This window comes from Ursus arctos, unplaced genomic scaffold (genome assembly GCF_023065955.2).
Source record: "Ursus arctos isolate Adak ecotype North America unplaced genomic scaffold, UrsArc2.0 scaffold_21, whole genome shotgun sequence".
NCBI classification, from domain to species: Eukaryota; Metazoa; Chordata; class Mammalia; order Carnivora; family Ursidae; genus Ursus; species Ursus arctos.
The window spans coordinates 38,781,733-38,794,484 of record NW_026622886.1 but is presented as its reverse complement, the minus strand read 5'-3'; the positions used below and the strand labels follow the sequence as shown (position 1 = coordinate 38,794,484).

Here is a 12,752-nt window from a genome sequence, read left to right as displayed (position 1 = left end):
TAATAATGATTTTTTATTATATTATGTTAGTCACCATACAGTACATCCCCGGTTTTCGATGTAAGGCTCGATGATTCATTAGTTGCGTATAACACCCAGTGCACCATGCAATATGTGCCCTCCTTACTACCCATCACCGGTCTATCCCATTCCCCCACCCCCCTCCCCTCTGTAGCCCTCAGTTTGTTTCTCATAGTCCATAGTCTCTCATGTTTCCTTCCCCCTTCTGATTACCCCCCCTTTCTTTATCCCTTTCTTCCCCTACTGATCATTCTAGTTCTTATGTTCCATAGATGAGAGAAATCATATGATAGTTGTCTTTCTCTGCTTGACTTATTTCACTAAGCATTATCTCCTCCAGTGCTGTCCATGTTGTAGCAAATGTTGAGAACTCATTCTTTCTGATTGCTGAGTAATATTCCATTGTATATATGGACCACAACTTCTTAATCCAGTCATCTGTTGCAGGGCATCTCGGCTCCTTCCACGATTTAGCTTCAATATAGCCTTTTTAAAAAGAACATTTGCTTAACCCACAATTGTCATGTCCATTTGTCCACAGTTCTTTTAGTTGGGCTTCTTTGATCTCTACTTGAATAGGGACGTACTGATTACATACTTCAAAAATTTCCAACCTGTAATCTTTGGGACCCAGTTTCATCAAGCCATTTATTTTAGGGCCACTTTTAGGGTCAGAATAGCTGGATCTGCCTGGTGGTCAATTTCAGACACCCTGTATATGTGTGTCAGTTGAAATTGTATTCACTCCTAAACTGTTTCACACCCTGGAATAGTACAGATCTTTGGGGTAGACCAATTCCTAAGATTTAAAAAAATGACTATTAGACCTTATATAGTATCTCTGTCAAGTAGTTCTTTTCCTACAGATCTAAGAAATAGTTCTGTGCTTAAAGCAAACCACATATTTACTCCATGAAGTGTTTCCAAGAATGTGAGTCTATAGGATAAAGACCCATCAGGATAGACGTTAACTAAAAAACATTTTTATGTTGCATTCCTGATGGTGATGATTCTTTCACATTTGTATGTCTGCAGAAGTCTTTATTTCATCTTTATTTTTGAAAGTTTTGTTTTTTTTTTGCTTGGTGTGTAATTCAAGATTGACAGGGTTTTCTGATTTTAGTATTTTAAAGGTTTTGCTTTACTGTCTTCTAGCTTCAGTAATTTCTGACAAAAAATCCGTCATTCTTATCTTTAATCCTCTACGTAATGTAACTTTTTCTCTGGCTAGTATTAAGATTTTTTTATCATCGATCCTATATATCTTTTTTTTTTCCTTTAAGATTTTACTTATTTATTTATTTGAGAGCGAGAGCAGGAGTGGCAGGGAGAGGCAAAGAGGGAGGGAGAAGCAGACTCCCTGCTGAGCAGGGAGCCAGATGCGGATGGGATCTTGACCTGAGTTGAAGGCAGATGTTTAACCTGCTGAGCCACCCAAGCACCCCTGGTTTTACACATCTTGAATGATATATCTTGGTATAAGTTTGAGATTTATTGAGCCTCTTGATTTTGTGTTTAGAGTTTTTATCAAATTTGGGAATTTTTTATCCATTATTTCTTTAAATGTTTATTCTATTCCTTTTCTATTTTGGGGATTCACTTGAAGTTGTCCCACAGCTTACTGATGTTTTAAATTCTTTTATTTCCTCTGTTTTATTTTGGTTAGTTTTTATTGCTGTTTTCAGTTTCACTAATTTTTTCTTTATCACGGCAGTTATTCTAACTTCTACAAACAAAATGTAGTTATAATAACTGTTATAGTGTTATTACCTATTAATTCTATCATCTGTGTCCTTTCTGGTCTGTTTATGTTGATCATTGGGTTTTTTCTTCCCCATTATGTGTTTTATTTTACTGCTTCTTTGTATGCCTAGTAACTTTTGTTTGGATGCCAGTCATTGGAAATTTAACCTTTTCAGTGCTGTGTATGTTTTTTGGTTAATATTCTTGAGCTTCCTTGGGGACAGAATTTAGTTACTTAGAAGCTGTTTGAGCCCTTTGAGACTTCTTTTCTTTTTCTTTTACGTTTTTTTTAACACAGAACCCCAGTAGCCTTTAGCCTAGGCTAATTTTTCCCAACTTTGAGACTGTACTCTTCTGAGTACTCTACACAGTGCCCTGTGAATTATATTTTAATACTCTGACTTGTGGGAACAGCCCTGTGTGAGTCCTGGAGAGTGTTCCACTGTGTCTTTTTCCAGCCTCTGGTATTTTTCTTTGTGCATATGTGGAGCAATATTTAGCTGAAGACTCAAGAAGGACCTTGTTCAGATCTCTATAACTCTTTTTCTTGCAGCGCTCTTCCGTCTGGTACTCTAGACTTTTTCTCTAGCTGCCTTGGCCTACCTAGATCTGAGCTACACTTCCTCAATTTGCAGAGATTTCTGAGTTCCACCAGGGCTTCCTCTCTCTGCACTGCAGCACAGAAACTCCTCTAGTGTGTAAGCGAGGGCACTTCTAGGGCTCGCATCAATTCTTTCTCTCTCAGGGGTTATTGTCTTGAACTGCCTTATGTCCTGTGTCTGAAAACCATTGCTTCATGTATTTTGTCCTTTTTTAAAGTTGTTTCAGGTGAGGCAGGAGGGAAGGTTGTTTCTACTCCATCTTGGTTAGAAGTACAATTCGTAAGATTTCATTTTTTTTAATTATATTTTGGTTGAGAAGATAGATGAGAAGTCATTTCTGATAAAGAGAACAAGCTTTTGTGTCAATATTCAGTTAAGGCTTGAATACTTTTTGTTGTGTAAGACTCTATGTGGTTTGTAATACACAGAAATATTAGCCCTGTGTTCAGCACTTAAGGTCATTTGGAAAGACACATAAAAGAGTGCAGGTCAGCAAATATATTACAGTTCATACATGAAGTCTTCATAGCTGTGATTCTCTTTAACCTAAAGCAAACAATTGCATGATTTCCCTTGAATTCCCTTCCTCAAGATTTCCTAGACTCTAATAGACCTGTAAATACGGTAGCCATTTATCTTCTCAGCTGAGGTAATAATTTTACTAGTATTCCTAGTAAAATATGTGTTCTGTAGCATAGAATAGTAAATCATCTCTTTAATATTTAACCTGGCTCAGTAAATTAACAACACCATAGTACATATGCTAATAAAAAAAAGAAAAAGGAAGATATTTTTTCAGAAATAAATAGGAAATGAAGATCTTTCTTATTTAGGGCCAGAAATGTCAAGAGAGACTGCTTGAGACGTTGAAATTTAAACCTATTCTTCTCTAGTGGGGTAAAGGCATTGTAATAAAGCTGAAAGATTATGATTGGTAGAGTAACATTTTTGGGATATTATACTTTACTTTCTACTTGTATTACTTTGGACCAGTTAGGTAAAGTCTTTGACACTCTTCATATTTAAGAGTGAGATCTTTAAATGCTGATTGGTTTCCTTGTAGAAGCATTTCAGTTAACAAATACAGTATAGAAGGTGAAAATAGCAAATCGCCATTAGAGCATCATAGTAATAGATGCTGCAAGCAATATCCGTGTATGACTGCTGTAATTAGTAGGCAGAAATTTAAGGTCAAACAGATACTTGCACACTCTTAAAGAACTTATTTCAAAACCAGTGTTTTAATGGGAAAATAGGAATTTATAGTTGAGAAAACTGGTCGATGTACCAGCTTAATCAAGATCAAGATTAATATCACCTGTAATAAGACATATCATCATCATATACACTTCTGTATATGTCCATGTAGGATGCGCTGGAGAAGGACATATTACCTCTGCAGTGAGGTGGCTTTAAAAGTACGTAACCTCTATCTACTCATGAGAAAACATAAGACCTACTCACGTTGCAGGACATTTTATGGTGTAGTTACATAAGTACAACTAATGACATCAGTGTTGTGAGAGGCAAGGAAAAACAGGTAAAGTCCAAGGTTGGAGAAGACCGAGGAAACATAAAACCAAATGTAATGTGGATCCTGGGATAGAAAAAAGACATTAGTGGAAAAACTGGTGAAAGCTGTATAAAATTGTTTAGTTAATAGCTACTTTCTTAGTTTTGGTACTTGTACTATGGTCATATAAGATGTTGCCACTAGGGGAAAGTGGGGCATATGGGAGCTTGGTACTATTTTTGCAAGTCTAAAATTATTTGCGAATAAGAAGTTTTTAAAACATGGTGACAGTGTTTGTGGACAGAGCTTATTACCATGTAGTTAAATTAGTCTTTTTGTTGGGTAAGTACCTCATTTGGATAGTATGTGACATTCATTTCCCTTGAGCAATTTCAGTTTTCCACAAAAAATATATACTTACAAGAGGAGGACAGAGAGGTGGTTCTTACATTTTCACTGGTGGCATTCTATAAGCAGGTTAAGGAAAGAAAGAGAAGGATTGAACATTTACAGTTACAGATGTAAATCTTCATCCTTCAGTTTTCAGGTCCATGCCTCACCCCTGCACTTTGGCTCAGTACCAAGATTTAGAGCCTATCCATTTGGGTTTTTTTCTGGAGAACAAACCTTTGGTATCTTATTGGAGACACAGGGGTTGGTTATTCTCCTGATAACTGTGATAGGGGAACATCTTTGATTTATCTAGAGCCTGTAGACCCCACCCTTCCATGCCTCAGTTTGAGGTAAAAGTAATCATCTTACAGAGGTTTTGTTATGATTAAGTGAGTTTTTATATATATGTGCATTATGTATATATGTCCCTGTGTAACGTGTATGCATACATACATACACATACACACACACACAGTGCTTTGAGCAGTATTTATCATTCGGTAAACATTCAGTACTTGTTAGTGCTTAATTTGTAGCAGGCCCACTGTGTTAGACTGCTCAGGCAGTGCACTGTTTGGCTAACTCCAAGGAGTGCATATTCCCATGGACTACAGTGCAACCCAGTGGCTCTAAGTAGTATAATTCTTCTAGTGGGATTTTGTGATACAAAAGAGACACGTCTTGCTCTCAAAACAACTTTTAAAAAAAAAGCAATCTAACTTGAGAAAAAAAATTAAGGAAATGGAAAAAGGTTTTTTTTTTTTAATATCCCAGTTCTTATCTAGTGCTTCTCATAGTATGGCACTCTAACCACTGAAGGTTTTTAGCAGTCTATTAGGTATTTTGGAAGTGGTTGTCAATTTCAGTGGGAAAAGGCATAAAACAATTTTATTAAATATGTTTCAGAAATGTAAAGTTTAACATTAATTTTTCAACATAATTCCATTAGTTTTAAAAATAATTGTTGTGTCAGAAAATTTTTGCCCTGTGCTGTAAGCAGTTCATTGGTGTCAAATAACACTCAGGTAATGGCAGTAAGATGAGGACACATTCATGTTATGGGCCTACTCTGTAAGGCAGTGAGTGTTCCAGATCCTAAGGAGACAAAGAGACAAAAAATTCTGTTCTTATGGAGCTGACATTTTAGAACATAGGAAGACAGTAAGCAAAAGAAACAAAATACACTACAAATTATATGTTGATAATGTTGTGGAGAAAAAATTAAAATAAGAAAGGAGATAGAGAGTGCCTAAGGGGTTGGGGAATGGGTGTGTAATTTTCAATATTCAGGGGAGTCCTCACTAATATGATTCTACCTGAAGTTGGGTGGGGTAAGAAGCTATATAGTTACATATCTAGGGGAAGAGCATCCTGGAGGATAGAAGTGCAGAGGCCTGGAGACAGGAGTGGGGAAGTAGTGTGGCAGGAACACAGTAAGAGAAAGGGAAATGGTAGGAGATTTAGAGGTTAAGGGTAACTTAACCAATGCTGTGGAAGCCATTGTAAATGTGTTTTCACCTCTGTTCCCTTTGATTTGTAATGTTCCTTTATTTCTGAGCATCAGATGGATAAAGTAGGTAAGAGTAGAAAAGTGATATCTAGCTCATGGTAGATGCCTACTAAATGCTTATTGAATTAATTTATATGGCACGGTGTTCAGAAGTATTTTAAACATCCTGTGTTGGGGCGCCTGGGTAGCGCAGTCGTTAGGCGGCTGCCTTCGGCTCAGGGCGTGATCCCGGCGTTCCGGGATCGAGTCCCACATTGGGCTCCTCCGCTGGGAGCCTGCTTCTTCTGCTCCCACTCCCCCTGCTTGTGTTCCCTCTCACCGGCTGTCTCTCTGTCACATAAATAAATAAAAAATCTTAAAATAAAATAAAATAAAATAAAGGTCCTGTGTTCCCTTGCTGAAGGAATAGTTTTCATTTTTAACTGCTTCATATAACATAATTTTTCTCATACTCTATATTTAGTTTACAATTTCAGAATATTTGCCACCTTCAGTAATATTTGTTATTGAATAGATGTTATCTTTAAATAACTGAAGGCTTATTCTATTAGCCCTAGTAGTATTCATAATGGAATCTAGTTTTCTCAGAATCAGTAATTCACTTGTATTATAAAACAAAGATTCACATTTTAAGTCCTATTTTTTTATTGATTTCTTTAAAAGTCTTTACATTTTTCTCTTCATCATTTAGTTTCTTCAAGTTATTTTAATTGAGGGTCCTTATTTTTATCAGAGTGGAACATGTTTAAGAAGTTCTGATTTTTTGAATTTATTGAGACTTGTTTTGTGGCCTAATGTATGTGATCTATTCTGGAGAATGTTCCATGTGCATTTGAGAAGAATATGTATTCTGCTGTTTTGGAATGCAATGTTCTCAATCATTTCCTCCCAAGGAATATACTTATACCAAAAGGTATTCCTGGTTTTCAGAAAATTCACTGGTCCACTTTTAGGGATTTAAATACATCCATATAGTCTAGCTGTCATTCTGCTGGTTGATGGTGTTAATCTATATGAGAATCTAAGATTTAATGTTGAGTGCTTAGGAGAACAAGAAAAAGTATACAAGCAGTGGATAGGCAAAGTATTTTAACATGCTGTCTTAGATGGTTTCATGACCGCCAGGTAAGCCCTATCCTTTCATTTTCTGAAAAAGTGTGCAAGTTTATAGAAAGCTTTGCCCCCTGTCCTTTTTTTGATTCATACTTTCAATCAGTCTGAGATGATTCTGGGGTTGGGAATAATGAAGATGTGAACAGGGAGTCATAATGTTGAAACTGGACGTTCAGATCTTTATAGCATGATTTCCTTATTTTTCAAAGAGCAGAAGAATCCCATCGTTTATCATGTTCTGGTTGGACTCCTTTCTTATCGTTTGCTGGAGTTTGAACTTCAGAGCTATGGTGTCAACCCTGCTGTAGTATCTCAGGGGAGCTCCTAGTGTGGGGCTGGTGTCATGGCTCACCCTCCAACCTTTCCTTCTTCACTTCAGCCTCCAGCTCTGAGCTTTCCAATCCCCAGAGTAGCAAATGTTGAAAGAAGTTGCACAGGTAAGTATGTGGTGGGAAAGTCTGGGGAAAAATAGTACTGTCATCAGTATTTTGAGGGTGGATGTTGGGCCATTTACCAGTGAGTCATTTTGTTAGCTTAAAAATACAATGTTTTTGTAAATTATTTTTCTCATAAAACTATCATAAATGATTAAATAGAACAGTCCAGTGTCCTAAGAAATAATTTTACTTTTTTGTTGGTTAGATGTGAAACAGAAAACCTTAACCTGAATAAACCATTAATATGATAATACAAAGGAAGGTTATTAGATTTTTTTTTAGCAACTTCATATTTTTCCACAGTGTACGGCAGAACCAGAAAATTTGTTTTCAGAAAAGAGGCTAAGAAAAAAAGTTGGGGAAGGTGTAAATTCGTAGACTTAAAATTTTGTAACTTGGTCTCAGAATGGGGCAGGATTTAGTTTCCTTCCAGTAGCTTTAGACTTGCTGTTCTTCTGTTTCTTGAGATTTTAGGCAAGTAGCTGTATTTTTAATATTTGCAGGAATAGAAACTTCAAGTATCTTTTTCTCTGAAGTCTAGGCAAGAAGACTGGAACATTTCTACCATCTTAAGGTTTGAGGTTAACATAAAGGAGTGTAGGAACAGTGAAGGCATAATGTCTGCTACAGAAGTTCAGCAAAGATTTGTTGAATGAATAAGGTCACCATATTGTTTGTGTATGTGTGTGTGTGTGTGTGTGAGAGAGAAATTGTAACACTCCATGCATTTTTTCATTGTCTGCATTGTACTGGAAATCATGATCTAACATTACAGATTTTTTTCCCTTAATGTATGGTTATTAGAAATAATTTTGTAGCATTGTAGCCCTAGGTCTGTACTGCTTTGCTTACTAGTACTATCCTTTTAGGCTCTTGCTTCTCAGAAAGCCTTCAGAAATTGTTTCTTTCATTCTCCCACATTGCTCCTGTATAATTCTTATTCAAGTGATTTCTACATTCTTTTGCACATAACAAGACATTCAAAATTATATCCAGGGAAAGGAGACTTAATGTGGCCTATGATTGCTAACATTTCTTTAGAGAAAGTGTGTCACACTCAAAGAGATTGGGACACTGACTGTTTGGCACTTTAGGTCCTGAAAGTATAGAATCCTCAGCAGTTTATCCCCCCTTTTCTTCCCGTAAATTCTAGAGTTGCTTGTTTTTTTGTTTTTGTTCTAAGTTTACTAGGAGCTTTGTAGAAATGCATAGTCCCTTGACAAAGCAGACCATAGATAGTTCTTCTGGATTTCCCTTCCTCCCTTTCTCTTAGACTGATCCTCCCTCTTAAAGTTTAAGATTGGTTTAAGATATTCATTCTCATTCAGAAGTTTCCCTTATGCTTATAGGATTTGTTTTGTATCCTAAACATAAAGATTTTCTATTGTTGTATATCCTTTCACTTGTACATGATAGATTTGTATCCTAAAATTTAAGGGTGAAGTACTGCTTATTTTAATTTTAGGACCTATTTATGTGATTTCTCAACTCTAAACTTACTGCTCTTAAGGCATACCAATGACAGTTGGTTCTTTAGTTGGTATACAGTTGTGTGCTTTCTTCTGTGGATTAGCACGTTTTGAGTTATTAGGGTTTTATTTTAGGATGACGTACTTTTTAAAGCTTACATATTGGTGGTTCGTTCTTGAATCTGTATAAGGCGTATTGATACAGGTGATTTTAAGATTCTGGAAAATCACAAAATCAGTTTCTTCATGTTGAGGTGTTCACAACATATTCTCCCTAGATCAAAATCAAACTGATAGGGGCATTTATAGACTCTTAGTAACACTTTTTAGAGAATTTGTAGATTTTTGGGGTGCATTTTAAGAGATGGTGTACATGGTTTTGGGGACTATCATCTTCTGAGTAAAGCAGCTTCAGGCAACAGATTTTAGTAGATGGTTTTGGATTAGGAAGAGTGATGTGTTCTTTTCTCTGTCTTCGCTTGCCCTCTCCATTTTCTTCTTGGATAAGTGCTACCCTGGTGTTGTTGTTGTTGTTGTTGGCTGAGACCTCTTACAAAATATCTCTGTAACCCCTGGAAGGAACCCTGTGCCAGAATATTTACCTGCTCTCCAAAATAGGAATTATGGATATGTTCATATAGGCCTCTGGTTTTTGGCTGAATCACTTTTTTCCCAGCCAGCGTCGTATGTTCCTGTGCATCTACCTGTTAACTGCCTTTTGAGTATTTATTAAAGCTTTTATTGTTCATTTATTGGGCATTCTGCATTTGCTAAAAGTGAAGTGAATGGCTTTTATTTATTTCTATACTAGTGGTTCAAGTTGATGGATTTAGAAATTCTACCTCTAAAATTTATCTAAACCTTCACTTTTCTTAGATCCATCTTAAGCAGATTCATAAACTATTCATTATGTATTTGTCATATTGTAAATATCAAGCCACAGTATTCTGGAACTGGTAGGACTTCATAAGAAATACGTTTATTATATGAGAAGAGAAAGATCATTTGTTCTTTTTCTAAAGATGTTCAGATATTGAGTTGTTTTTTGAGAAGCTAGATTTTTATTTTTTTCCCAGCATATGTATCCTTTTTTCCTTTACTTAAGCCCATTTCTTTTTTTTATTGTTTTTCAGGAATGAAATAGAATAAGGATTATTTATAATACTTGTGAAACGGGATTGGTAGCTCAGAATCCCGTTACTGAAAAATACTCCTAAAACAAAAATTCCTTGGGTTATAGATATTTCTAGGTTGCCATGTATAATGTTTGATATAGGGATGTTCTGGTTTCACAAAGTTTGGGCAATATCTCAGTGAGATTTGACTTGTCACTTTTCTCTGTAATGGGTAATAATAAAAATACCAGATTATCTTCAGATACTGTGGCTTTTCATGATTGGTTTCACATGTTGATTGACTACATCTTGATAAAGCCGATAAATATTAATGGTAATTACTGTAATTTTTATTAGTTTCTGCTTACTTTGTAGACAACAGATAATTTGTGTGTATATGTATGTGAAGTGTTTGCTGATAGTGAATGTGGATTCTTTATTCAGCAGAGTGAATTAATAAAATTTCCGTTAGGGAAAGTATAAGAAAGGAACAGTTTATTCACCTCTCCTCCAAGGCACCATATGACTTATATTTGGTGCTTTTTATCTTTTATAATGCAAGGTAGGAGCAAATTCTGTTGCTAGAAATGAAAAAAATTCATGACTATCGAAAAGTCTTCATACTTTAAAGTTGTGAAATAGTTGCTTTTTATGGTGGGGCAAATGTATCAGCGTGTTAACAGTAAAACTCCTGGCTCCATTAGAGAGAGAATTCACAAGAAGTTGCTGTTAGGCATTTGTTCTTATTTGAACCCATTTAATGGAGGTATTCTACGCATTTAACACTGCAATGTCTATTTTAGTGGTTTATAATGAAATTTAGAGGTTTTATAATCCTAATTCCTTGAAAGATTAAATTATTTCACTGTATTTAGAAAGTACTTAAAAATATTAGTTGATTTGGGGGCACCTGGGTGGCTCAGTCCTTAAGCATCTGCCTTCGGCTCAGGGCGTGATCCCAGCATTCTAGGATCAAGCCCCGCATCAGGCTCCTCTGCTGGGAGCCTGCTTCTTCCTCTCCCACTCCCCCTGCTTGTGTTCCCTCTCTCGCTGGCTGTCTCTCTCTCTCTCTCTCTCTCTCTCAAATAAGTAAATAAATAAATCTTTAAAAAAAAAATTAGTTGATTTGGAATATGGAAACAGTAATTACTTTTTAATTGGTGTAATAGTGTTCTTTCGTTTAAGCATAATTCTATCCTAAAATTAATGGAACTTTGTCTAAAATAGGTACGATCAGTTTGGTAGTGAGTGGCTTTTGTTTTATGTACCTCTAGTCAGTTCATTCTCATTTTTCTGCCAAAGAGATCTTTTTGACATGCACAAATATTTGATTGTAACATCCTCTACGTCGTTCACTGCAAAATAAGCACCCTCCCCGTTTTGCCCCTTACTCCTTTTCCCATCTTGAGGCTTACGGTTTGGGGAGAATACACACATTAAACTATTAGTTGTATGTTGAGAATCAGTGTACTATAGTGGTTAAAAGGGTGTAACTCTAGCAGATTGCCTGGATTCATATCCCGTCTCTGTCCCTTATCAGATAATGGAACCTTGGGCACATTAGATATATGACCTTGGGCATGTTATCCAACTTCTCCATTTCTCATCTGAAAATGAGGACTACACAGGTAAATACTTAAAGGATTACATAAATCAATACATTTTAAAGCATTTAGAGTATATTGCCTGGCACATAGTAAGTGGTCAATGAAGGTTATTTTTTATTGTATGATTGTAGTTTCGGTGAAGTATTTTCAGTGACTGTAAATCAGGAGCCTTAACTTAGTGTGAAAGTTTCAAACGGAGGAAGAACATTCTAAATAGAGGTATCAGCATATACAAAGGCCCTGAGGTGGGAAAGATCTTGTGTTGGTGTGGCAACAGTTTAGTGGTGGCAGGGGACCTGTGGAGAGAGTTAAGGTCAGAGAGTTTACATAGGACCTTGTGAGCCTTAATATTGTCTTAGGAAGCTTTTGAGGTGTTTCAGTCAGTAGGGCTACAACAATTACATTTTTATTTTAAAAATTCACTTTGGCTGATGTGTAAGAGTAGATTTGAGGGGAATAAGAATGGGTTAATAAAAATCTGTTTGGAGGATATTGGAGATGCTTGTGCTAGGAAAGATATGGATAATGTCAGTATTTAAAGTTAGTCTAGTCAGCTTGAGTTTTAATTGTTGAAGATCATAGAAGTTACAGATGGCATTTTTCAGAGATTAACATGAATAGGAGCAACTGTGAATAACTCAAATTAAGCTGAGGCATAAATTTTGTTTGGGGTTTTGAGATAATTACTGCTACACGATTACATTAAGGTCATGATCTCAGAAATCTTGGTCTGTATCCTCTAGGTAGAAGAAATTAACAAGAGTGAGTCAGTGTAGTGGTTATTAGTATGGCACCATAATAAACTAGATTTTTGTACCTGGTTTTCCTGCCTATACTGTTTCCCTCCTAACCTGGCATTGAAGTCCAGGCCTACTTTCCTTATCACCTATCACCATTCTTCCAGACTTCCTCTGTTTTAGCTATATTGAAAGCCTTGTTTCTCAGGCTTTCTCTCACTTGTGAGCACTTGTGTATGCTGCTGTCTCTTGTGCCACAAGTTTGCTTCCACCTCCCACCCCACACACTTCAACTTTTAAAATTTTTAATCTTTTTCAATCAAGTCTTTGTTCAAACATTAGTTCTTTTATAATAGAATCTTACAATCCGTTTCCCACAAACACAGATACATCCTTATTTGTGTTCCCAAAATACCTGTGCAGATTTTCGTATTGTAATTGTTTATTTACAGATAACATTTCCCAGGTAGACTATGAGCTTGTTTGAGACAT

General features: G+C 36.1%; 1 protein-coding gene and 1 non-coding gene across 13 annotated transcripts in view; one reads left to right on the top strand and one right to left on the bottom strand.

The window, feature by feature from the left end:
- CNOT2 (CCR4-NOT transcription complex subunit 2) overlaps positions 1 to 12,752 on the top strand; it is a 126,420-nt gene that overhangs the window by 64,906 nt on the left and 48,762 nt on the right. For 2 of the 12 annotated variants that reach the window (XM_057316444.1, XM_026500035.4), the window contains exon 3: positions 7,275 to 7,332. The exons of 9 other annotated variants lie outside the window; for them this stretch is intronic. In XM_057316444.1, coding sequence (XP_057172427.1) covers positions 7,312 to 7,332 — 21 coding nt within the window. In that variant the 5' untranslated portion in view covers positions 7,275 to 7,311. Of the gene's footprint in view, positions 1 to 7,274; positions 7,333 to 11,456; positions 11,545 to 12,752 lie in introns of those variants that run through there. One more of the 12 variants, XM_057316442.1, reaches the window with a different exon arrangement.
- LOC113256494 (small nucleolar RNA SNORA18) lies at positions 861 to 993 on the bottom strand. Its single transcript, XR_003316698.2, has one exon. It is a non-coding gene; the product is annotated as a small nucleolar RNA SNORA18 (small nucleolar RNA).